The sequence below is a fragment of the Corylus avellana genome, chromosome 4 (assembly GCF_965113065.1).
Source record: "Corylus avellana chromosome 4, dhCorAvel1.hap1.2, whole genome shotgun sequence".
In the NCBI taxonomy this organism is placed as follows: Eukaryota; Viridiplantae; Streptophyta; class Magnoliopsida; order Fagales; family Betulaceae; genus Corylus; species Corylus avellana.
The window spans coordinates 17204349-17229483 of record NC_142493.1 but is presented as its reverse complement, the minus strand read 5'-3'; the positions used below and the strand labels follow the sequence as shown (position 1 = coordinate 17229483).

Below are 25135 nucleotides of genomic sequence, written 5' to 3'. Positions count from 1 at the left end.
GGGGCGAGCGGGTCCTGGGCGAGTCCCGGTCAAGTCTCGAGTGGGTCCCGAGTAAGTCCCGGCGAGGTTCTGGATGGGTCTTGGCAAGGTTCGTCGATTTGAGAATTAGATGCTCAAAGTCGAGAAAGTTTTCCGAAAATTAAACAAAAATTTTCGATCAAAAAAAAAATTTTTCCATTGACTACTGTTTTACATCGTAAAATGTAGAAATCCTTTTCTATAAACCATTTTAGGTCGAAGTAAACGAAGCCTTAGTGTGTGTATATTTCAAAAAAAAAAAAAAATAGTGGGTGTATATGGACGTGGGCTAGAAATCATGCTGACGTGGACCACACTATCATAACCCTCCCTCCCCACCTCCCAACTTCCATAACCGTTCTCTCGCGCTTTTACATTTCTCACTTTCTCCAAAACGGAATCAATTTCTGCAAACTTCAATTGAAATTCAAAATTCAAAGAATATTCACATCTTCACAATGAGAATCGGATTGAACCGAGCAAAGCGAAAGCTCGAAGCGGAGCCAGTGCCTTTCGTCAAGAAGAAGCTCCGCTCGGAGATACCTCGCCGGAGACGATCTCAGATCTCTCCAATTCTGTACTCGTCTCTAAATTTAACTGCTCCATGCAATAATTCTGGATTCTCTGCTTTTTCGGTGGAGTCCAGCTCGTGCTCGTACTTCGATAGCGAAGTGTCATGCGGTTCGAGTAGAGCTTGCGTTGGATCGGAGAGCAAGGGGAGGTCGAGCTTGAGAAAGAGACAAATCGATGAGATTAAAGGATCTAGAGGTTTGGTTAAGGCCAATAAGATTGTTGGAGACGCACCGTTTCGTAGATCATATCACAGAAAGAAGGAAATTGGAGGAAAAGGTGAAGTAGAGGTGTCCGAGTCGTCGTGCGTAGAGTCGAATTGTGGAGCTGATGCTGAAATTTTGTTAGGAAGGATATCCAATTCAAATAGAAAATGTGAAAAAGTAAGTGAGATTGTGAAAGTGATTGAAGAAATTGAAGGCTCTGAAGCTGTTTCCAAATCGGAGATTTCTCGTGTCGAGCAAATTTCCGGTAGAGTTTTGAATTTTAAGGCAGAAAATGTCAGACTTCCGTCCGCGTTTAAGGAGAACGATGTCCTTTCTGTTACGTCTGGTGTCGATTCATGTTCTGTGGCGAAGTACACTGACGAAGGAAGCGAAGAAACTGAGAACAGAGCATTGGAATTTGAGTATTCTGAGATTTCAGGAAATCTCTTCGACGCGAGTTTCACAGTTCCGAACTCGGAGTCGACAATAGAACAGAATCAAAAGAGCTTGGACTTTGAGTCCGATCTCGCTTGTACAGAGCAATTCTCATACGAGGACGTCTCCGAGTACTCGTCCGGTCTTTTCCTGGAAAATTCGGACGTAGAATTCTCGGATTACACTCCGTCTATTTTCTTCAATTCTGGAAGCGAATTTTCCGAGTGCTCTTGGGAAGATTCAACTCCGTCACATACTTTCTCTCTACTCCATCAGTACAGAGAGGAATTCTCGAGGTCAATTACTGCTCTAGACAGCACAATTGCTTCACGCTTTGAAAACAAGTATCACAATCAAGATACAGTATGTTTTCTATCGCAATTCGTTTGGTTTCCGTTTGCTTTTCCGTTCATTTTCTTAGCAACCAAACAGAGAAATAAATTACGTACGTGTCTTTATTTTTATAGATTAATATTATGTGTCACGTATCGAATTATCTCAATTTAATTTAATTTAATTTTCAATCTGTTTTATTTAGTTTTTGAGGTTTGAAGACGAGGAACATGAAGAGAGCTACAAGGCGTTGAGAGACAGAGAGAGGAGGCAAGTGTTTCTTCATAATTACGCCGAGGATTACCGCTCCACGACGGAGTATGGCGATCTCATCCTCCAGCAACGGTCGCAGATGGTCAACTGGATCGTTGAGGTCAGTCCTCCTCAGAACCTCGTCTTGCCTTGTATGAATTAATCGCCTTAATTTAGAAATTAAAAAACGACACCGTTTTTTATGAGAACGTGCTTTGACACAGTTCTTGGGAAAGTGGGAACAGTGAACACGTTCTATGAAGCAGGTGCAGTTAGAGAAGGGCAAATATTCTCTACACTGACCTTTTTCTGGTAACCATTGGTCCTTCAAGTCGTTTTGTGACACGTCACTGTGTACGGAACTGATGCATCATTGGATGCACTTTTTTCGTGTATTCCATCGGGAAACCATTGAAGTGTTTGTTTTAGAAGTTTATAACTCACTAGTTTTGCTTTTCTTCTGGTACCCTGTGGTACAGTTCTTAAGCTCGCTCTCGATACAAATTTTGAGGGTGGTTTGGTCATTTACTATGTTAACGGACTGTAGTTATCGTGTACAATTTTCTTTCTTTTTTATTATCTGTAAATCAAGAGATAACCGACTTGAATCTGCTGATTCCTCTGGGAAAGGACTAATTACTGATTAGCTTCGGCATCTAGAATTCAAAGAAACTCGTTACTGAATTACTTGTATCGGGCAAGTGCACACTTGCCATTTTAAAAAAAAAAACAAATTATTATGGGGTGATAATTTGCTAATTTGTGCACAAATTTCTACTTTTTTATTTTTTTTGTTGGGGGATGATTGGATTGCTTGTTTGTATTGCTAATTTGTGCAATTTGCTAAGAAAACGCAGCAATCTACTGAAAGGAAGCTTCAGCAGGAGACGATGTTCCTAGGAGTTAGCCTCTTTGATCGATTCTTAAGCAAAGGATTCTTCAGAGACAAGGGGAACCTTCAAATTGTTGGAATAGCCTGTCTTACGTTAGCCACCAGGTTGGAAGAGAATCAGCCTTACAATAGGTAAATCATATTTCTCTCATCTTTCCTAACACCCCCTTGCCTCAATAAATATTTAATTTGTATTTTTTTTTTTTTTCTCTCAATCGGGAAAAAGATGGAAACGAGAAATCTTAGGGGTGTGGTCAGTGATCTTTCTCTCGCATCACACATGCAAAGTTCTACTAACGCTTAAATAGAAGAACTCTTAATAACCTTGAGTGTGTCACACCAGCAGGTTCACTATGAAATGCAAACGATTTTTGCACAGTATATTATTGTCACATGACAGCATTGGGGTGCTTTAGGCATTGGTCTTGAAAAACATAAGAATAATATCATTAGTGTTATGCAATATGTATACAGTTTCATTTCTTGTAGATGGTTCCTAAATTGAGACTTTCAGTAAATAAATGAAAAGAAGAATTACTGCTAAAATTGTGAGAGCTCTATGCTGTGTTTTGTCCTAAATAGCTCGCATACACACTTGTTCTAAATGTTCTATCCCCTTCAATGACTTCCTCATTCTGTCATTCAAATTCTTCAGAAGCTAATATGATCAGTAGAATTCTCAGTTTGTCCAGATGGATGAGAATTTTACTAAATGCAAAATTTCTGATTGGCATTGTAGCGTGCAGCAAAATGATTTCTGCATAGGCTGCAATGTGTACACCAGATGGGAAGTGGTCGCCATGGAATGGCTGGTACAGGAGGTCCTCAACTTCCAGTGTTTCTTGCCCACCATTTACAACTTCTTGTGGTAACCCTTTTACCCCTCATTTTATTTCTTAGGCTAAGTGCGGTCTGGGTCTTGCATTCAACAATCCATCTTTCTTTCCAGTAACTGTTTCAGTCGAAGAGTTTTAACCACAGCTTGTCCTGCTTTCTCTTAACGCTTTTTTGGAATACATCATAGGTTCTACCTGAAAGCTTCCCAAGCTGACGCAGACGTAGAGAAGAGGGCCAAGTACCTGGCGGTGCTAGTCCTTTCGGCCCATGAGCAACTATGCTACTGGCCCTCAACAGTTGCAGCTGTTGTTGTCATCTTGGCTTCTCTAGAAAGCCGTAAAGATGCATTCCACCAAAGAGTGATCAAGGTATATGCATACTTAGAACTCATCATTATTAACTGTATCAAATTTTGTGGTCAGTGGCTTCGAATTGTCTCATGAAATAGAGCTGGTTTTGAGGCACTGCCGAAGCCTCAGGTAGTGTTTACAGATGCCATAGAGCAGAACTAGAGAGTTACACAATGCAGTCCCCCACCCTGAAATCCTAATCGCCTTTCTTATTTGTCTTAGAAATTCATTACAATTTTCATATTTACTCAAAATTATACAGTCTACAAGTTCTATTGTTGCCTGTGTCCTCTTTCTTGGGTGCTAGTGTTCCACCTTTCTTTTTTTCTTTTTTTCACTCGATTCTCGTTTTAGTCCTAAGAAAATATCAGAAATCCCCCTTGGATTGCACTAACTGGCCTCACATTGAGATTTTGGTCTCCACAGAGCATGCATCAAAATTCTCACGCAGTAATCATATGATTTTGCAGACTCACATCAGAACAGAAGATCATGATTTATACCAATGCATAGAGGTAAGGAAATATAATAATATCTTTATACCTTTCTTCTGTGAAGTTTCTCATATTTGAACTTGCAACAAGTGAACCACAGGGAGACCGCTAAAGCATTGTTAAACACCAGATTTGTTATGTTTTTTTTTGGGGGGGGGTTCAATTTGACTATTACCATTTTAATCAGAAGTTAGCTACAGAGGTTCCTGACATTGTGTTTACTGCAACAGAGCCTCGAGTGGCTGTTAAGGTACATATGATTGCACGCTAGCTAGCAGAGAAGGAGCGGGAACATCAAACATTAATTGTTTACAATATTTTCACTGATCATCAAAGCATGGATGAAAGGTAGCTCGATAAGCACCTAAAAAAATAATTCTTTTTCCAATGAATACATATAGTGACCATTTCTTGTAAACTGTCCATAAAGTACAAACTGGATCTTTACTTTCTTTCAGTAAGCCCTAGACCTTTGAACTCATTTGTTGCTAATTTGTTCCTATGGACGCAATAACAGGTATATACATCAAAAGTTCTGAAGTTGTTTCCAATGTTTTCATTCTAATTTACAAGAGATTATAGGTCTCTTTTATGGGCACAGTTCTATCCACCGAGGAGACGACACCGTTGCTTCATTCCATCATCTGATAAGAAAGACTTACCAAATACCAGTTAGCTCGAGTGTCTATGGAATAATAACTAAATAATTTATGGCAAACCAAATAAATAAGATATCAATCTGGCGCCAACTTCTGTGGGGGCCTTGTCCGTTTGGAATAGATAATAGAACTTGGTTGTCAGGGGCATAAAAAACAGCAAGTTCATGTATTGCCTGACACTTGTACACAGAAAAAAAAATGGCAAACAGAAAAATACCTAAAAGGATCAAGAATTTATTTCAGTCATCATTGAGTCCTAAACATGACCGATTAGAACAAAATTTTTATTTGGACATGAATAGTAATCCATCTGTTAAGCCTCGTTCTATATGAGTCACAAAAACTTCTCAGAATGTCCGGAACAAATGCAACTCAAAAATCCATTTAGGATCAGCTACATGATCACGTTTCACCATTTTACTCTTGAGGCCAAATCTTTCGTTTGATTGTTTTTAGTTTTTATTTTATTTATTTATTTTTCTATGATTGCTTTTAGTTGTATGCTTATGATGAACCACCGATCTCTTCACCTTTTACTATTTCTCTTTCGGCTGAGTGAAAGAACCATAATCTCTACACTACACCCATGACTTTTTCAGCCTTCAATTTGCACAATATTGTGTAAAGAATCAAAGATTTACTGTGTTGTTGAAATGTTCCTCACTTGATTGATAGTGGGAACTCATTGTTTGCATTGATAGAGAATTGCTATAACATTTGAATTCTATGATAGTTACAAGATAAAAGGAAATATAAAATAGAACTTCATCTTATCTCATTAGTGATTATCTTCTTTTTGATTTGACTTCTTCTTATCCTTACCATCATCTGGAGGTTTTGAATGGGATGGTTCACTACGCCCCTCAAACTCAACGGGAGTTCACAGATATTGAGGTTGTCTAGGAGATGGACAATTTGGGTCTTTTTTTAACCCTAGACTCCTAATGACTTAAAATATTAATCACCCAACTCTGCATCCATTAAACAATGCACGAGGATCACACAACAAAAACTCTGCATTAGCAAAATTGGGACACATGCCATTGCATAAAAATGTTGTTTTCTTCTTCTTCTTCTTCTTCTTCTTCTTCTTCTTCTTTTCACCATTGTGGCATATACCAAACCAAAAAAAAAAACACTAAAATCAGCAATCTACCTGTAGAAGAAAATGATAAAACCATTTCCAGGCACAAAAACACACCTCTACGGCTAGATGGAAGAAAACAACATTCCAATCATTCAAGAGGGAGGGGAGAATAAATCGCACTGAAAATAGTGGCAAACAGAATACACTTCGTATAAGCCGAAAGAACAAAAACATCTGCTTTGAAATATGTATGATGGAAGTACCACAGAACAACTCCTTTCATAGGTAGTAATGCATTTTCTACCTATATTTTTGAGTCCGGTGGAAGCCTATGGACAAGCCAAACAATTCTAAATTCACTGCAGCAATCAATGTGGTTTATAGAATCTTGGTGTCGAAGCATATCATACAACAAACTGAAAAGGAATCCAACTCTACTGGGTAAAGGAAAACCCACAGCAGTCATATGATACCAAGCGTATTATTGTCATCAGCTGAATTGACTGGAACCGTTGGAGGCTCTGTTGAAGAAGACTCATCAAGATGGATTTGTGCAAAGTTGTTGATTATCCCTGTCCTTTCCCTGTAAAGAATCTCCTTCTTGTCCTCGTCAGCCTTTTCAACCTTCTCCTTGGTCATCATGGTAACATCCTCAGCTGCCTTTGCAACCGCACTAAATGCACTTGAAATCCATGAAGTTCCGGTTAATACATAATGATTGCTCATAATAGCAGTTCCTGCAGTGGCTGCCTTCTGTTCAGCAGCCGCAAACGCAAATTTCGTTTTCTCGGATACCTGGAAACGCTCATCCATGTCTCTCACCTTTTCGTGGACTATAGTTGTTCCAATGCTTAGCTTCTCACTCAGTCCCATTTTACGATCAATGGAAGCAACTGTCGCAGAGGCATTTGATGTAAAGTGATGCTGTTCATCAAAGGCTTTTGTCTTGTTAATGGCATCCTTTCCCAAGACCAAACCCTTAGCAAGCATTGTGCTCACTACAGCTTCAGCCTTCTTAACAGCAGAACTAGTAGCCGCTGCCTCTCTCTCCTTTAAAGAAGAAAATATAGAAAGTTCAGAAAGAAGGAATTGCTTTTTAGAAACTTTTTTTGTTTCTTAACTTGATTTCTGGATTGAGCGGAGGGAAAAAAAATAAAAAAAGAATTCGCTATATTTATATGCACATATACACACAGTTAATTTAATAGCTATTTACCAAAAAAGAAAGAAAGAAAGAAGGCAAAGACTATATATCGCAATTTCCACATATGAACAAAAGAAGCATGCCAGTCTACTTCTATTTGGAAGTGTAAGGTCTCCAATATTTCATAAATCTTAAGAAAATTAAAATAAAATAAAAAAAATGTTCATCCTAAAGACATGTGCCCGAACGCCAGAAAAATGGACAAATAATTATTGACATACTTGCTATTAGCGCTATTCCACTGCATTTACACATCATAAGTAGCACTAGAGGGAATAATCATCCTTCATATCACCAAAAAATATAGATACAAAGATATATTTTATACAAGCTACAGGATTTACCAGGTTTGGTGGGATAAACCCAGGAGGCAGCTGGTAATTCTCAACAAGTGTAATAGAGACAGAAAGATCAGCTATTGTAGCTCCCTGAGTTGACAAGTAAGACAAATTAGAACAGAGATTTTAAAAATGAAAGCCAAAATGTTATCCTACACACAGGTTGGAATGGTCCTAGAGGTATTAGAAGGTTTAGGACCTATGGTGATGAGAAAATTAAATAGAAAGGATGGTGGATACTTCAAGGGAGCCAAGGCCTCCTAAATTTCACACAAGAAATATGATAAAGAAATTGTACGATTGTCTTATTCAATTACTCTAGGGTTCTTATAGAAGACCCCTTACAAGTTCTAAGGATAATTAGGGAAAATATCCCTGCTTTTCTACATGTAGAAGAAAAGTTACTACCTAATAAATAAAATTACATTACTTGGAGAAGAAAGATACTCCTTATCTTTTCCTAATTAGATATTACATTATTTGAAAAGAAAAATCTTTATTCTTGCCAAAATGAACTGTCTTTATTCTTTTACCCAAATGAGCTGGTTGATGACACAAGTGTTAAGGAAGGCATGCAAGGATGAGATATCCGAGATTGCCTTGAGATATGGCCAATGCCTTCATGCAAGATCTCAAGGTTTAATCCCTGTAGAACAAGAAGTGCTTACTGCATTGGCTTGACCAATTGTCTTGAGCAAACTTACTAATGTAGGGCAGATACATACAAGAGTAACACTTAAACCAGCTGATGTTGTAATCTTCCAGAGATATAGCATTTATAGTATAATTTAATTTCAAAAATTTTGGATTTTTACCATAAGAGATTCTTAAGGCTCATGTATATATATAGGATCTCAGCCTGATGAAAATTTGTGTGTAACTCTAAGATTAACAGTTGAACTGCCATCATCCTAGATGAACATACCGATAGGAGCACTGCTGTATCTGCTCCCTGTGAATCCTTGAAGGTAACATAGGAAAGTTGGGTAGTATCGGTCTCCCTATCAAAAGTACAACCAAATCTTCTGAGAATGACTTTACTACCTATGACCCATAATGTAAATATAATTCAAGTGTACTGACCTTTGCATTTCAATGTATTGAATATCCCCAGAAAATGAAAAGAATTCTCTGATATCCCTTTCAGACGCAGCTAGTGAAATGTTGCTGATCTTAACAGTTCTTATCTGTGAGGAGCAAAAACATATATAAATTTGGTTACTTTTTTTCCAAGGGACTACTCAATCAAATTGAACACTGACCACATTTAAGAATTGGGTTTAGGACAAAAACAACTTTCAGCCCAAGTTCTTTTTTTCTTTTTTCTTTTTTATATGACGAGGAACCTCGACAAGGCAAGGCTCTTCGGACCCATTCCTGTAGAGTAAACCTCGGACCCGTGCACCACACTCTTGGAAGTTTTCCTACACGGATCAGGGTAAATCGCTAGCTTTTACACCAGGGGTGTGACCCCAAAGGGGAGTTTGCACCTAGTAAGTCTCGAACTTGGGATCTATAGGGTGATACTCCGTAAGACCACAAGCCTCAGCCCAAGTTCTTGACAGATAACTATATAAGTTGTTGCTGAAACTGAGAAACAGGTAGCTCAGTGATTGAAAGAAAACCAGTTTTCCCTTTTAACAAATTCATATGTTACTATGATTATTACTATTGCTGCTACTGCTAGTACAAGTAGTATAGTGATTGATGTTATTGAAAATTTCCAAAAGCAAATATTTTTCATTCCACAGCCTAAAAACAAAAGCACATTCTTCACTACTAGTATCCAGATAATAAACAAAACTCCACTATTAATAGCTACCCTAAAAATTTTGATTCCTCACATCTGAAACATTGATTATCCAGTTTGGTGTCATAGCTGACTGGTGAACTGTTCCAATCCCCTGATCAGTATGGTCCGCGGGGACCTGCATGGAAAATGCTACATAAGGTGCTTTTTCAGGGTTAGAGGCAAAATAGAAAGACAGAAGAAGCACAATAGAAATGAACATAGCATATAGTGATGAAGCCAAGGTGAAAGAAAAGGGAGACAAGGAAAATTTGCAGTAAAAGCATACTTAATAACGGAAGATTCATAAGGTCCAGGACATGAAGGTATGCTATTCCAGTGTATGCTTAAATGCATCAACAAGCAGGAAATGAATCAAATATTTGTGTGTGTGTGTGTGTGTGTGTGTTTTTTCCCTAATTTAGAGTCTCATGGAAATCCTAGAAAAGCAGAACAAAAACAAAAACAACAGCTCCGGTTCCTAGGCACAAGCGAAAGAGCAACATAAAAAGAACAAATATATTTGAATGTAGATCGAAATCAAGCTCTTTTAATCATTCACATTAATTCCCAAACCGTAGAGATCTTAGTGGGCTGCCAAACAGAGCATAAGACAAAGCAACATTTGCGTTTCCAACAGGCGTTTTATATTAGATCTTGAACAATCAGACATGGGCGTCAATGAAATCTAAGGATCTACCAACCGCGAGGTTAAACACATTACATACTCACCGACATCTGAAGATAGTGGAAGAGTTGGTTTGACGATTGAAACTGGAGAACAGCAAGCAGAGGATGGAGAGGGAGGGGATTGGGTTTTCTTTTTCATTTTGTTTTATTCTCTCTTCTCAGCGGGAAGTTCGCGCGCCCCCTCACGAGATGAGACTCGACTTCAATTATTATTATTATTATTTTATTTTATTTTTTTATTTTTTTTGAGAAATTTCAGGTAAACCCTGAACTAATACGCGTTTTTGAAAAAATCTTTCAAATTTAAAAAACTTTCAATTCAATTTAATGCAATGAACCATTCCGTCAATTTTCAGCTCTAAACGAACGTAATACATGATTAAATGACCTTCATACTCATGATTTTTTTTTTTATAGAATTTCAAATTTATCCTCTGACCCAAATGTTTTTTTTTTATTAAAAAACGAAAATAAATGGTATTTTGGTATTTTTGTCCATTTTTTGTTAAAGTTAGTTAGTTAACTCTAAAAAATTGTCTCCAAGTGTAGCTCAATCGGCTGTAGACCACGTCTCATGAAGCGGAGGTCACTAGTTCGAATTTCTCTCCCCATTCCCTTGTGTGAACATTTCACAAAAAAAAAAAAAAACCTCAAAAAATTAAATTGAAAGTTCAGGGGGGTGAAATTAAGCGTTTTTAAAATTTTGGGGGTCTTTGAAATTTTTTTTATTTTTTTTTATTTTTTTTTATTTTTTTTTAGGATGAGAGTTGACGCTTGAGCATGATTCTTTTACTATTTTACCAAATGAGATTAATAATTGGCGTTGATTTACATAATTATAGGATTTGACTTAAGGGGTGTAACAGAAATTACAGAAAATCTCGTGTAGTTATTTTTTACCGCAGCTAGGCCAGGTTGATAATTTATTTTTATTTTTTTTTTGAAAAATCTTGTCGATACTTTCATATAATAAATCAGTCAAAAAAGAGCAGATTGCTCAATGGCTACAATCTCACATATACTCACTGGAGTAGCATCCCTCCACGTTCTATCCACAGCTAAGCCAGGTTTATAATTATAAACCTTTTATGAATTATCCTTATTTTCAAATAGATGTAATAAAATAAAATACTAAACATAGGTGGGATAGTTAACTATTCTAATTATGAGTAACCCTAGAAATTATATATATTTTTTTTTATTTCCGGGCGGAATCACGTTGGGCCTTGGCTGGACCCCCAAGGCCCAAGGCGGTCCCAAAAAAAATATTATAAATTATAAAATTCTTATAAAATTTAATTTTTGACTCACGCAAATTATTATTTTTAGAATTTTGTCCCCTCCAAACACAAATCTCTAGTTCCTCTCTTGACCGTCTTAGTTAATTCTTGAATTAATTATTGTTAAAGAAAAATCAAATAATTAATTAGAATTGTCACGTCAATATTGCGAGATAAATGTTATCTGATATTGCATCTTGTTTGCTTTCAATTGCTTATTGTCAACGTAAAAGTATAGTAAGATTCCTTTATCACATTATCAACAACGCCAGTATGTTTTTACTTCATGTGGAAAAATCAACTATTCAAGACCAAAAACATAAAAATAAAAAATAAATAAAATAAATAAATAAAAAGGTAGAAAAGGTGAAAAATGTTATATATGCATTCGTGCATCAGGAAGATGACCATTTAATTTCTGTCTCTTGGTGTAGTCACTTGAAATTCCTATTGTATTTATGTAACCTCTTGATTCATATATTCATATATTCCTTATCATCCCATTAATATTATGACTCTATGCCTACAAAAGGAGTCTTGAGGAGTGTAAGAAACATATAACAAAGGAGATGAATAATATACTACAATATCTCTATCTTGTCTTGCAATTTCCTTTTTGTTTTATTTCCCAACACGTTATCACCACCAAGTTTAGTCAATCGTAAAAGAAAGTTGTGTTCTTTTGTTTTTCAATGTTAAAAGCTATCTCTGGTATCCCCCGCCCCCCGCTTTTATCACACAAGCAACAAGCGGGAAACATCTAATTTCTTACTTGACATTATTACTTATTAAAATTCCCACAATAAAAATTATTATGTATAAAATTATAACACATGTAAGATAGGCGTTGTCTTGAGGGACATGTAGTAAAACATCAGTGCCCCGAATGTTGCCGCATACCATCTAGAGGGACCAGGTTGACCGGCCCAAGGCCTCCCCCCTAGGTCATATTCTCCCCCTCCTAACTAGTCACTTTCTCCCCCTCCTGGCCGGTCACTTTTCCCCCCTCTCCATAGCACCCCATACTAACTTGGGCGTCGAAGTCCCTCCATCCCTCTAAGGCCGGCGGACTTCTAACGCATTTTACCTCTTTTACATGCAGATCTCCTCCCTAGAAGACAGCTTGAGGCCATTGCTGGTTTTGTACACCAACACCATCCGACACTAGTAATAGTCCGACTAAATCCGACCTTAAGTGGCCTATAATGCTAATGACGTCGGTGAGTTGTTATCAATATAATAATTAGACTGTGGGCCCTCTAGTCAATTTTATGAGATTTTCTACCTAAACCGATTTGATTGCAAGCCACTAATACACTGGTAGCCTTTAATTTACTAGGTTGGTTGGGCTTTATTCTCCATTTACAATGAATAAGGACCAAAATCTTTTGTCTGCTCAACATCTGGGCAGTACCCAAAAGTGCTCCCAACCCTTGTCAACCCTAACTTTTGGACTACTTTGGTGTTTAGAGTCAAATTGCTTCCGCTGATATTTTTGGCAAAATTTTCCATGATCACATTGAGCTCTTCATAATCTAATGTCGAATTACTTGATCCACTGTGATATATTATAAAAGCTCACAAGACACCAACAACTTTCTTCTTTTTACCTTTTTTCGTTGATCGGATTGGGGTGTTTACTTTTTATTGTTTAATCATTAATATTAGGGAATAAAAAGACCCACTCAAGATTTGAAAGGACAAAAGCTAACAACAACCTCAGTGGCCCATAATAGTACTTTTTTTTTTTCTTTTTTTTTTTCCCATGAACAGGCTGAAGGTAAATATATGTAGTGTTTTTTTTTTTTATCCATCGCAAGCAGGAATATAAAATAAAAAAGTTTGGTCATCCATGTGCAGCAGCATGCACATAATTCAGCCACTGAATCCCTGCCATCCCATCGACTCAAAAACACCTTTTGGGTACCCATTTTGTCTGCCACATTCACACGAAAACAGAAAAACCAAACATTTTTCGCCATAATTGATGGCCCGATTAGACACCTATCAAAGACCAGATAATAACGGCCCCGACCAAAAAGAAGGCCAACTACCCCTGCCAACACACTGTAAAACATTACATTCTCATCAACCGCATGGTTACTAAGAAGAAAATCCTTCTTTGCTGGTCAAATACAAAGCCAAAAGAAAAAGAAAAAAAAAATTCTCTTGCTCTCGCGGGCTGTACATTATCAATGAACATTCTTCTCACATGATGCGGGGCTCCACCTCCCAACTAACCCAGCAAAATCCAAGAGAGGGGGGGGGGGGGGGGGGGGGGGGGGGGGGTGGGTGTGGGGGGGGTGTGTAGTTTGGAGAGAATTTACTTCGATAGATTATATCCTTTATAGAACAAAAATAGCTGTCATGTATCTGCTTTACTGCCTTAATAGACCAAAATTGTAAATTTGATCAAATAAAATTGACAGGAACTGTATAAGAAATATAAGGAATTGACAACCCAAAAAAGAAAAAAAAAAAAAAGAAAGGATGGAACATTAATTTTGTTTAAGCCTCAACAAAGAGGAGCCCTCCTAGGGACCCCTTTCCTCTTGTGCAATAGCCTCCTCGGCTTCAAAGCTGAATTCAACCAAGCTCTTATCTCCTCAGATGAATCAGCTATGGAGATTGACGATTCCATTTCATTCATGTCTGTTTCTTGATAGCAATTTTGCTTCGAAGGCATATCAATTTCAGGAATGGGGACAGCAATCATGTTATGGTTTTGATCCTTAGGCTTCACAGAAATTACCGAGACCTGAAAATATGTACACCATGAGAATCACTAATACTTTTGAGGGGTTCAAGCAAAATGCATATCATTGACTTTGTTGAGTGTTCCAAGTGGAGTTGAGGAAATCAGGATTTGGTCTCTCTACCTTGCATGCAATCGAACAGAAGCGATTAGGAAGGTCTTGTAGGTATCTCCCACAAGCTTCGCAAGTACCACCAAACTTTGATTTAGTTGATGGTTTCGCATCTTTGGATTGCGGTCGAGGATTGAGATGCACGGCTTTTTCACCATTGATTTTATATGTCTGCGAAATCAGGTCATCATTAGTCGAAGTCGACATTGATATACATTTCTAAACTAAAAAAAAAATTGAAAAACAGTGAGGAACCACTGATTGAAGCTCCCATGAGGAAAAGCTTCCTATCGATAAGAGAATTGTAATTAGGAATATGAGATGTGAAGTACACCAAATCAGCAATACAATTCAAAAACTCAACTCTAAATATAACTAAAGCTGCACTGAAATTAAAAAAAAATTAAAGTTTATTCCACAAACTAACGCATCAAATAATCATTGACTGATGAAATAAGTATGGTCAAAGCTTTACTAGTAACCTATCAACTAGAATAACTAGTAATGTAAGCAACAACATTGAAGAGGTACCATATGGTGATGAAGATTCAGTGATAATGTCCATAATATTATGCTAACTTAAAAGTTAATGGAGAGTGAGCAAACTGAGATTCAATGCACTACATTAACATAGAAGTTTATCAATAACCCTGCTGTCAACTACAAACAATCAGAAACCTAAAAATGCATACTCATGATTATTAACAACACAAGTCATAAATAATATATAATTGCATGAGTGGTAATTAGACCAATAATACAAGATGGACCAAATTGATTACATATTTTAAAGTCACTAAGGTAGAAAAAAATCTCATCAGATTGACAATTAAGACAAAAACCTGAATTTTAGAGCAGTCAAGATGCTTCTGCATTTCTTGAAGGCGGACAACATCATGGTAGACATATTTGCAGATCTGAAGCCGCCGGTGGAAGCAATGAGCTGTCATACAATGCCTACAAAATCCAAGACTACAGTCGATGCAAAACACATTTTCTTCATTTTTCCGAAGCTCTTGATGATGAATGCAAGAACCAAAGAATTTCCTATGTAAAAGAGTACTAAGCCAGTCTGTTTTCTTTTTCTTCATATAAAACTCACACTCTGCCTGGAAAAACCAATCCATCTGCTGCATAAAATCCACACAACACTTGAGAAAAATTTAAAATAACTATATAATCATTAGAAACAGCAGTATTCAATAATCAACATTTGCAAATAAATTGTATTGCTTTGTCATCAAATTCAAGAAAATTAAATTAAATTTGCAAAACCCTTTTGAGAAACCTAAAACCACCACAAATCATAACGACTTCCATCATTTAAGATTTCATAATCAATAATAAAGTATATGTCTTAAGTATCAAATTCACAGAAGTTCAATCAAATTTACAAACCCTTTAAACAAATCTAAAGCTAATATAAGTCATCTAGCTTCAACATTTAATATTCAAGCCATAGTGGTCAAATTTGTGAAAACACAGTCAAATCTATAGTGACCTAAACTACATAGAACATGAGAATGTAAAATTTAAGCCGCCCTTCTTTTCTCAGTTCTAATTTCCAAATTGATATTAATTTCCAAAGAAACAGTTTTCTCGGCAATCAAACAGATTAATAATAGGCAAAGAAATTCAATCACAGTCAAAGAGCAATAAACCGAAAAATTGGTAAAAGAAAATAACAAATTTACAAAAAAGTAACTTTGTTTTGATCAACAACACTTTAATCAAATAAAAGAACAAAACTTTAATCAAATAACACAATAAAAATGAAAACTTTTGACACAAACAGTTATGTTCTTACTTGAATTTCAGACTGAATTGAATTTGCTACGGTTGCAGGGATTGCTGTGCAATGACAAAAACACAGATTTCTCACAATACAATGGGTTGTGAAGCAGCGGAACAGCGAGATGTCATGTAGAGACTAGAAACCTAAAAGATAATACAGCAATGTATCCATCCAAACAAAAACACAAGAAAATAGAAGTAGAAATGGAAACAAAAATCTTTTGGGGTGCTGTGAATACTTCACTTATAGAGAAGAGCTGGCACACTATCGGCGGGAAGTTGATACATCGCAGCCGTTGGATTGAAATTCGTCGAACACTAGTCAAAGTTTTAGAGAGTGTTTTCAATGACAGTGACAGTGTGGGCCGTTTGATTTTCCCGTGGGCCCCTATTTCAAAACCCCCCAAAAATAATAATAATAATAATAATAATAATAAAACCCTAAAGAATTTGCCGATGAATCGTTGAAAACTTGCGTTGTCATGATTTAATAGCCACTTTCCCTCGTCCGAAATTTTCGGTATACTGTTCTTTTTGGTGGCGGCGTTTCGTTTTCTTTAGGTTTTTTTTTTATTTTATTATTTTTATTTTAGTGGTAATAATGCAAGGACTAATTTATATAAATTTCACTTTGAAGGATCTTATTTGGTATTGTTTATATAAATAAGGTAATGAGGGTCAAAATAATTAATTATAAGTTCATTAACACATCATGCATATTTATGATGCTCATATTTGAATACCAACTAAAAAAGTGTAATCCTTTTAGGGAGTACAATTTGTAATATATGCCTTCTCATCCTTTTCATTTGAAGTAAAAAAATAAAGAGAAATTATTTGAAGATTAAAATTATATTTTAAATAACGTGGCATTATATATACTGTTAAATATAAGAAATGATTGGTGTTAATAATTTGTCTATTTATTTTTTTATATATTTTTCTACAAATTTAATAGAGTAACTATTAGATTTATGAGGTCCATCTATAAATTTAATGGTTAATTTGTAAAATAATATAAAGAAAATATGGCCAAAGTGTTAACACAAATCATTTCTCAATACATTAAATACAATATAATGAAAAAAGATGATGTATAATAATATGCAAACAACAACAGCTTGGTCAATGATTAACATTTTTTTTTGTATAGATTCTAATAATTCTATTTGCCTTTATACCGACAATTGCAATAATTGCAATATTGCCATGGATGGGATCATCAATTAGATGGAAATAACTTTTCTTTTTCTTCGAGAAGTAACATTACATTCATCATGATCTAGATCTTTTAATAAGAGTGCATTTGGCATTACGATTTCATGGATAAAAAGTTCGATTTTTAAATCAAATGGTAAAAAATAGATTGTTTGGAATTGAATTTTTAAAAAATTTTGACTGGAAAATGCAAAAAAAAAATCTGTATTTTTAAATCATAGGTAAGAAGTTTTTTTTTTTTTTTGTTAACGCACAATTTAAATGCTAAACTGCAATTTTAAAGACTAAACTACAATTTTGCCAAACGCGTAACTGCATTTTAAAAATTATGTTTTCAAATCGCATAATTTTAAATCATTATTTTTAAATCTCATTTTTTTAAATCACAAACCTAAATAAACCCTAAGTTATGTGTCTCCCCTTTTAATGGAAATAATAGTATTTAGTAAATTATTATATGATTATCATTCAACTTGATGATGGGTTAGTGAATATCATTCTTTGGATAAGCACTTACAAATAAAATAAAATAAAATAAAACTAAACTAAGGCTAACTTTTAATTATTACGTTATCTCTCTCTTTTTTTTTTTTTTTTTTTTCCTTTTATTTTTTGGAAGGAGATTCAAATTAGTAACCTCCGCTTCATTAGGCGTGGTCTCACTTAAATGAACTACCTTTTGAGGACAATCATTGCGTAATCTCACTATTAATCTACTAAATATTATTAATTATGATAAATTAGAGTTGAACTAATGCAAAGAGGGACTGGAATATGAGCATTTATATATATACACATAGGAAGTCTTTATTGTTTAGAGATTTGGAGGGTGAATTTGGTCACTCTCGCACGCTTTCCAACGTTATGTTCTTCTTTTCTTTATTCCTAAATTCTAGTTGTAACGATTTGTTTGGCCTTTTTTTTTTGTTAATTATTCTTTTTGGGTATACATTAAGAAGTTAATTAAAGAATGTGATGATGTACAAGGATATGGGCCTCAGTTTTCTTTATTAGGTGAGCTCTTTTAAAAAAGGAAAGACAAAAAAAATATACTTTTGTCACACTTTACAGCAAAAATGACATTGACTTTAAAAATATAGAATGCCTTTCTTTCTATATTTGCTTTCCGAAATTTTTGGATTTATGAACAAATCTTGCTTTGATGATACGAGAAGAAAATGAAATGTTACTTGTCGTTGAACAAGTCTAGAAATTGCAACACTCACATTTGTCGTTTGGATTGATACGTGGTTTCCAATTTCCCGCATTTTCTGCTTACAATTTGATTCATTGGATAGCGTACCATTTTTCTTATGCTTTCACATTCAAGGATTCATTCATTTAAATTACTTAGTCCAAATTAAAAGCTAACAAGAGATAAAAATATTCATATAAATTTTTCAATAATACAAAAACACCCCTATAAATTAGAAAAAATAAATAAATAAATAAATAAATAATGATTTTTTTAAAAAAAGGTAAATGTATAATAAGTCACTGAGTCAATCCGTCAAAATTAAAAGCTCCTTAAGATTTTTTTTTTTTTTTTCGAAAATTTACTCTTTGGGTCAATCGAAATGCCAATAAAATCTCTACCGTCAAAATTTTCTAACTGCCGTTAGTCTCAATCAAAACATATCGTTTTGTCCCATCAACAAATTAATTTTTTATTAATTTAATTTAAAAATTAATTCTTAAAAAAAATAAAAATTAAAGAGGTGGCCAACGATGGGCTGCCACCCCAACCCCTATGGGGTGGGAAAAATATATTTTATATTTTCCAGTCCCATCTCTGGATCTCGTACTCTCTTTGTTTTTCTATTTACTTGATTTGTTCGCATTAGAATTGTGTTTTCCTGCTCGTTCCTGTTTGGTTCCCAAGAAAGCTGATAAACGATTGGAAAATGAATGGCTCATCAAATGATTTGAGCGTAATGGCTAATTGAGGTTTTGCTTTTCTCTGGCGCCAAATGATGGGAATTTAGTGACTTGGAAATTGCGGTTTTTGTTTGTTTGGTTGTCTGTATTTTCTCTGCAACCAAACGGGGGTCGGTGATGAGTCTTTGGTGGATTTGGTTGTTCTGTGATCAAATCGGAGTCCTTCACTGTGAAAATTAATTTTTATATCACTGCCTTTAAAATATGAATTTGTTGTGATTTATGATGCTTTCTTCAGAGTTTGAGTGGGCTTCAAAATTTTCCCCACACAAACAAAAATCTAAACCAATTTTTTATTTTATTTTTTATTGGCATTTATTGACCCACATCCGTGATACCTTCATAATCGTCCTCCAAATGGGTGCCGTCTTAATGTTCGTAGGTCAAATGCCGGTTATCAAGGTCTAAGCTTTTGTGTTTGGTTCTTTCCAGATTGTTAGAATTTTTGGGGTATACGATTGGATTAGTGAATTTGTGTGATTTGGTTTGTTTTGTAGATGACGAGAATGGCGGGCCAGTTTGCGAAGCCAAGATCGGATCCGTTCGAGGAGACAAACGGTGTGAAGTTGCCTAGTTACAGAGGGGGCAATGTGAACAGAGATGCTTCTTCAGACTTTTTTTTCTTTTATTTTCTTTTATGTTTGTATTTTTAGAATTAATTTTTAAATTAAATTAATAAAAATAATAATAATATGCCGACGTGGCAAAATGGTGCGTTTTGATTAGACCTAACGGCGGTTAGAAAATTTTGACGGTAGGTATCAATGTTCCGCCCAATGACAAAACAACCCTTAGTAAAATAAGAACAAAAAAATACTAAAACTTCTAGAAAAAGCTTAAAACTAATATATATATATATATATATAATCCAAGGGGTGGCAAAATTTAAAACTTCAAAAAAAAAAAAAAATCCTTTTTATAAGAAAAAAATTTAAAAATTTATATTTTTTATTTAATAAAAATTGAAAATTTTCGTTTTTTTTTTTTCAAAAAAAAAATTTGTTTTATTATTATTTTTAAATAAAAATTTCCATTTAAAAAAAAATTAAAAATTTTCATTTAAAAAAATAAATAAATTTCGTATTTTAAAACAAAATTAAAAAAAAAAATCATTTTTCTTAAATAATTTTTGTTTTTTAAAAATCGTTTTTAAAAATAAAATAAAAAAATTCCTTTTTTTTTTTAAATAAAAATTATTATTTTTTGAGAAAAGTATAAAAAAACTTTCCCAAACTGACAACCGTTTGTGATATGGCTCCACAATGTTCAAAATGTACTAAATTAGCACAATAAAGTTCCAACATGTGGTGAAATGGCCACTCCATTAGTCAACTTCGTCAATTTGATGGAAAACCGATCACATGCCATCCACCAGAGTTTTTTTGACTTGATCTTCCTACAATGCCCTTATGAAAAATTGTAAAATATTCTTAAAAGTCCGTTGACATGTGTAAGACATGAAGAAGGATGAGCAACTATTTACAAAAATGCCATGCGTTTAGATTGAAGAGTCATTATCTGTGGTCAGTATCCATAGTTGACTGAAGCCAAGAATCTCGCGAATGTTCTTGAGTGTATTTCACCACAACGAGAATGAAATTGCCACTCAATGATGAGGCTTCATCTTCAACCTTAATTGAAAGTTTTAGCCTCTCATAACTAAAAACAACATGATAAATTCAATTCAAAACATAAAATTGAATAAACATACAAAAAGAAACGTACTCAGAGCTCAATAATGACAAAAAGTCGAAAATATTCCCTGAACGACACCTCCAACGTATGTTTTACAAAAGAAAAAATGCTATAAATACTAAAAACCTAGGGTTTCGGCGCTGCCAGGTCAACCTGAGTGCGCTCGATCGCATACTACGTGCGCTCGAGCGTACTTGGAAATTTTTTAAGGCTTATGCGGCGTAGCACATGGGCGTTGCTTGCTTGGGTAAATGCAGGAGTGCGCTCGAGCAGGCCTTGCTGGGCTCAAGCGCAGATGTGCTCGAGCGTGGTACTGTGTGCTCGATCCCACTTCTAGAATTTCACTTGTTTCCTACTTCCTTGCAATTTTCACCTTAAAGCTGCAGTTTTCTCTTAATAACCTGCAAAACGCTAAGACACTAAAACTAACAGAAACATCAGAAAATAACAAAACTAAAGGCTTAACAAATGTAAATTAAAGGGCCCAAATATGCAATATTTGGCACTCATCAAATACCCCCAAACTTATATTTTGCTAGTCCCTTAGCAAAACAAAATGAAAAACAAAATCAAAGCATGAAACATAAGTCCGCTGTCGTGGGAGAGACGATTGCATTTAGCATATGCAACAAACCTTTTAAACCCCTAGGCATCCTTAGAGGACTAGTGAAGTCTCGTGAGGGTTTAACAGCAATGATACCCACGAACATTTTTAGCACTATGTTATTGACAAACATGAACTTCCACACAAACATATGATTTTTACATCATAAGCAGGTTTAACAAACTGAACACCACAATCATACCATCAGGACATCCAAAATCACTTCACTCATAGATGGAAATTTGAGACAACACATGCTCCAATAAGTGCAAAGTGAGACTAACATACAATCATGAGGCTTCAACACATGCTTCATTTTTTTTTTTTTTGTGTAGGCTGTGCAATGCTCGGCTCCCTTAAGCTTTCTAATCAACCTATGTAACGAGTGTTGGGCTAATGACTTCTAAATTAGATGGTTTTAGGGCACTAGATGTAGAAACATCCCTAAGGGTTTAATTACTTAAGTCAAAATGCTACGAAGCCAAACTAGCCATATAATCAAATAAATTGAATTTCATATCTTTTTATGCGAACACTCAATGCTTAGTGAGGCAAGAGGTCCAATTACTCAATGAGAAACTCAAACTGATATATATATATATATATATATATATATATATATATATATATATATATATATATATATATATATAATTTTCAAGCCAAAGTTTCATCAAAATTCATCCTACAAATCTCTAGATACACCCTAATCAATTCAAATCTCATACCTCATATACTCTATGCTAATGTGCTTGTGATGATCAACTCAAATATGTAAAGTCTCTTTAATCCAACAAATGAGTCAAAAGACTCAGATTTCTAATGACATGTTGTGTTCAAAATGTTAAACAAACCAATGACATGCAAACCATAGTTACAGTGCAACTCATACTCAATCGACAACACAGCACAATTTTTTTTTTCTTTAACACAAAAAAAAAGCAACGCAAAAATAACAAAAAATGGACAGAAATGTCTTTCCCACCCCAAACTAAAATGACACATTGTCCCCAATGTGGCTAGAAATACAATACCGAATGGGTGGCATAAGTCGGGCGTCACATAAGAGAATGTCCCCCCAAACTTGAATGTAAGACACTTGTCCTGAAAAACACAACAAAAACAAAAACAAAACAAGCAAACAAAATCAAATGACAAGGAAAAAAAAGAATGAGGGTTGCCTCTTACAAACGCTAAGCTTACAGTCTTCAGCCAAACTCTCCACAGTAGATGACAATCACTCCAATTAATTGGGATCCTCCAATAGTGTCGTCTCAATTTTCGGACTCTTCAATTCCAAGAATGGTTTCAACCTTTGTCCATTTACCTTGAAAGTGTTGCCATTCTTTGGATCCTCAATCTCAATGGCTCCATGAGAAAAAACTGACCGAATAATAAATGGGCCTGTCCATTGAGATTTGAGCTTGCTTGGGAAGAGATGCAGACGTGAATTGTAAAGAAGGACTTTCTGACCAAGTTCAAAAGATCGTCTCAAAATGCTTTGGCCATGAGCCTTTTTTGCCTTGTACAACCTTACATAATCATATGCACTATTTCTTAGCTCCTCTAATTCATTGAGTTGGAGCGTCCATTGTGAGCTAGCTTTGGTAAGATTGAAATTCAGCCGTGTTAGTTCTTGTGTTGACTTAATTCAGTTCTAAAATGCAGAGGTTACTGTTCATAGGCTCAAAAACTGATATAGAATGCTTAAAATCCAATCTTCACCATTCATAATGTAGATTCATGTATTATGAACATCCCTGCAAAATTTCAGCTCAATCGGACCACAAACGCCCATTGATCGGAGCTGTTGATCAAGACTGGACAACATTTTCAGAATGCTGATTGCATGCCCGGTCTGGACAGGTCTTCCCCGGGTCCGGACCGCATTTCCAGAAACTCCATTAACCTGTCCGGACACCCCGTAAGTTTTAGGCCCAAAAACGTGATTTTAAGTGGGTTAGGTCTAGGGTTTTGTTAGGGGTATATATACATCATTATAGAAGAGAGAGGCACGAATTTTCACCCCCAGAGAGTTCGTGTGAGGCTGTGCTTGAGTGATTATTTTGTTGTGAGCCAAATTGATTCCTCTTAGAGGATTTTTGTTAGTTTTGATTGTGTGCTTAATTGAAGTCTATCGGAAGGGTCCGATAAAGGAGAATCATGTTGAAGAAAATTGTGAGCGAGGAGACAAGTTGGAGGCTTGTCGATCTTACAGAGTCAAGGTCTTGCAAAAGGTTGTAAGTGTTCCTAGTGTCTGTAATCTTTGGATAATCTTTTGATAGTGATTTCCTGGGTTTGGCTGCCTCGGAGAGGTTTTACTTTTATAACGTTTTCTAAAAGGTTTCCTCTTCGTCACCAAAATCTTTGTGTGTGATTGTTCATATTTTGGTGATTGTTTGCTTTGATAAATATCCATTAATTCAACATAAAATTGTGATATTTATTTGTTTAGAGTTTTTCAAGCTGCTTGATGGCGCAATATGCTCTGTGCTCCAATTCCATTGGAAGGTGACATGCTTTGCTGTACACAAGAGGAAAGAGAGAAAGGGGGCGAAAGATTTTCTGAAATGGGAAAGATATATATATATATACATAGAGAGAGTGAGAGAGAGACAGAGAGAGAGGTGTGCGTGCATTATATAACCTAAAAAAATTTTAATTTTTAATTTTTAATTAATTAATTAATTAATTTTTTTTTTTTTTAAGTCCAAACGTGGCACAAGGCCACGTCAGACTGGGCGAACGCTAGGACTACCAGAGTCTGCCGTATAACTCTACTCGGTAGAATAACCTAAGAATTCTAGATAATGTTTGATTTGCATTATTTCAATTAAGAGAGATACAAAGAGAAAGAGAGTAATTAATAACTCTTTACCTAATCAAAAGATGGAACTCAAGGTACCCATGTGGGAGAGTGCTTCGTAATATGCTCTTCATAACAGTCCAAAGTACATTGCACATAATTGGCTTGGTCATGCAATTTTGGCCTTCATCTAAATGCGACGCATTCCAAAAAAGGAACAATTGAGTTTGAATAACCTATGAATTCATAATGCAATGAGAAAAACCTTAAAAAATACACCATTCATATTTATGGTCGGGAAATGGAAATGTTGTTATGATAGTTTTACGACTTTCAACAATACTTGTAAGGCAAGTATGTAGTGTTTCTCTTGCTTCATCAACTTTAGAGGAATAAGCAAGCGGGATTGGAGATGAAGACAAAACAAAATGAGGTAAGAACATGTTCATTAGCTTGCACATTAAGGAGAATAAAGATGAGCAATTGCATCATCACCAACGTAAGTTTTGTAACATGTTTCGTATTCATTGTTTTTCTCGCACTTTATAAACTTTCTTATTACGAATTTTAATTCATAATAACACTTAAGGCTTAAAAACTTACATTTATATGTGATTGAACAAATTTTGGTTAGAGCAAAAGATTTAACAGTTCTAAATAGACTTATTCTTAAAGTAATTGTATTAAAAAAAAAAAAGAAGTGTTGTTTAACCATTCTAATTTTTAGAAGTATAACCTTTCTATAGTAAATTGACTTTTGGTTAGAGTAAAATTTTTCA

General features: G+C 35.2%; 3 protein-coding genes across 5 annotated transcripts; 1 reads left to right on the top strand and 2 right to left on the bottom strand.

The window, feature by feature from the left end:
- The first annotated feature begins 476 nt into the window (after window positions 1-476).
- On the top strand, window positions 477-4927 carry SDS (Cyclin family protein). The gene is made up of 7 exons (XM_059590594.2): window positions 477-1592; window positions 1768-1935; window positions 2672-2838; window positions 3446-3574; window positions 3731-3911; window positions 4364-4408; window positions 4618-4927. The coding sequence occupies exons 1-7, from the start codon at window positions 477-479 to the stop codon at window positions 4645-4647; spliced, it is 1836 nt and encodes a 611-aa protein (XP_059446577.2). The 3' UTR covers window positions 4648-4927.
- Window positions 4928-5770: 843 nt separating this feature from the next.
- On the bottom strand, window positions 5771-10323 carry LOC132178701 (RNA-binding (RRM/RBD/RNP motifs) family protein). 2 transcript variants are annotated; one of them, XR_015911913.1, is made up of 7 exons: window positions 10197-10323; window positions 9520-9603; window positions 8759-8862; window positions 8601-8676; window positions 7682-7765; window positions 6248-7183; window positions 5771-6139 (listed from the first exon to the last, which is right to left on the bottom strand). XR_015911913.1 is itself a non-coding variant. In XM_059591215.2 (6 exons), exons 1-6 carry the CDS (start codon window positions 10200-10202, stop codon window positions 6596-6598), a joined length of 942 nt encoding a protein of 313 aa, XP_059447198.2. In that variant the 5' UTR covers window positions 10203-10323; the 3' UTR covers window positions 6204-6595. The 2 variants fall into 2 exon arrangements, 1 of the variants encoding a protein (XP_059447198.2); XM_059591215.2 differs by lacking the exon at window positions 5771-6139 and having other exon boundaries at window positions 6204-7183.
- A 3445-nt stretch (window positions 10324-13768) lies between these two features.
- LOC132179295 (PLATZ transcription factor family protein) lies at window positions 13769-16315 on the bottom strand. Of its 2 annotated transcripts, none has more exons than XM_059592001.2 (4): window positions 16109-16315; window positions 15144-15431; window positions 14314-14472; window positions 13769-14192 (listed from the first exon to the last, which is right to left on the bottom strand). In XM_059592001.2, the coding sequence occupies exons 2-4, from the start codon at window positions 15426-15428 to the stop codon at window positions 13950-13952; spliced, it is 687 nt and encodes a 228-aa protein (XP_059447984.1). In that variant the 5' UTR covers window positions 15429-15431; window positions 16109-16315; the 3' UTR covers window positions 13769-13949. The 2 variants fall into 2 exon arrangements, with proteins under 2 accessions (XP_059447984.1, XP_059447983.1); XM_059592000.2 differs by having other exon boundaries at window positions 15144-15428.
- Window positions 16316-25135: the final 8820 nt, after the last annotated feature.

Bases quoted from the DNA above. Each gene is read 5' to 3' on its own strand.
- LOC132179295 (XM_059592001.2), bottom strand. From the start codon at position 15,428: ATGGATTGGTTTTTCCAGGCAGAGTGTGAGTTTTATATGAAGAAAAAG. The intron at 14,473-15,143 runs GTTTTTGTCTTA...CTGATTTCGCAG, and splicing joins TTGACTGCTCTAAAATTCAG to ACATATAAAATCAATGGTGA. The intron at 14,193-14,313 runs GTAGAGAGACCA...ACATATTTTCAG, and splicing joins TCTGTTCGATTGCATGCAAG to GTCTCGGTAATTTCTGTGAA.
- SDS (XM_059590594.2), top strand. From the start codon at position 477: ATGAGAATCGGATTGAACCGAGCAAAGCGAAAGCTCGAAGCGGAGCCA. The intron at 1,936-2,671 runs GTCAGTCCTCCT...AAGAAAACGCAG, and splicing joins TGGTCAACTGGATCGTTGAG to CAATCTACTGAAAGGAAGCT. The intron at 4,409-4,617 runs GTAAGGAAATAT...TTACTGCAACAG, and splicing joins ATTTATACCAATGCATAGAG to AGCCTCGAGTGGCTGTTAAG.
- LOC132178701 (XM_059591215.2), bottom strand. The intron at 8,863-9,519 runs GTGAGGAATCAA...TGCTCCTCACAG, and splicing joins GGATAATCAATGTTTCAGAT to ATAAGAACTGTTAAGATCAG. The intron at 7,766-8,600 runs GTATGTTCATCT...TTGTCAACTCAG, and splicing joins ATACAGCAGTGCTCCTATCG to GGAGCTACAATAGCTGATCT.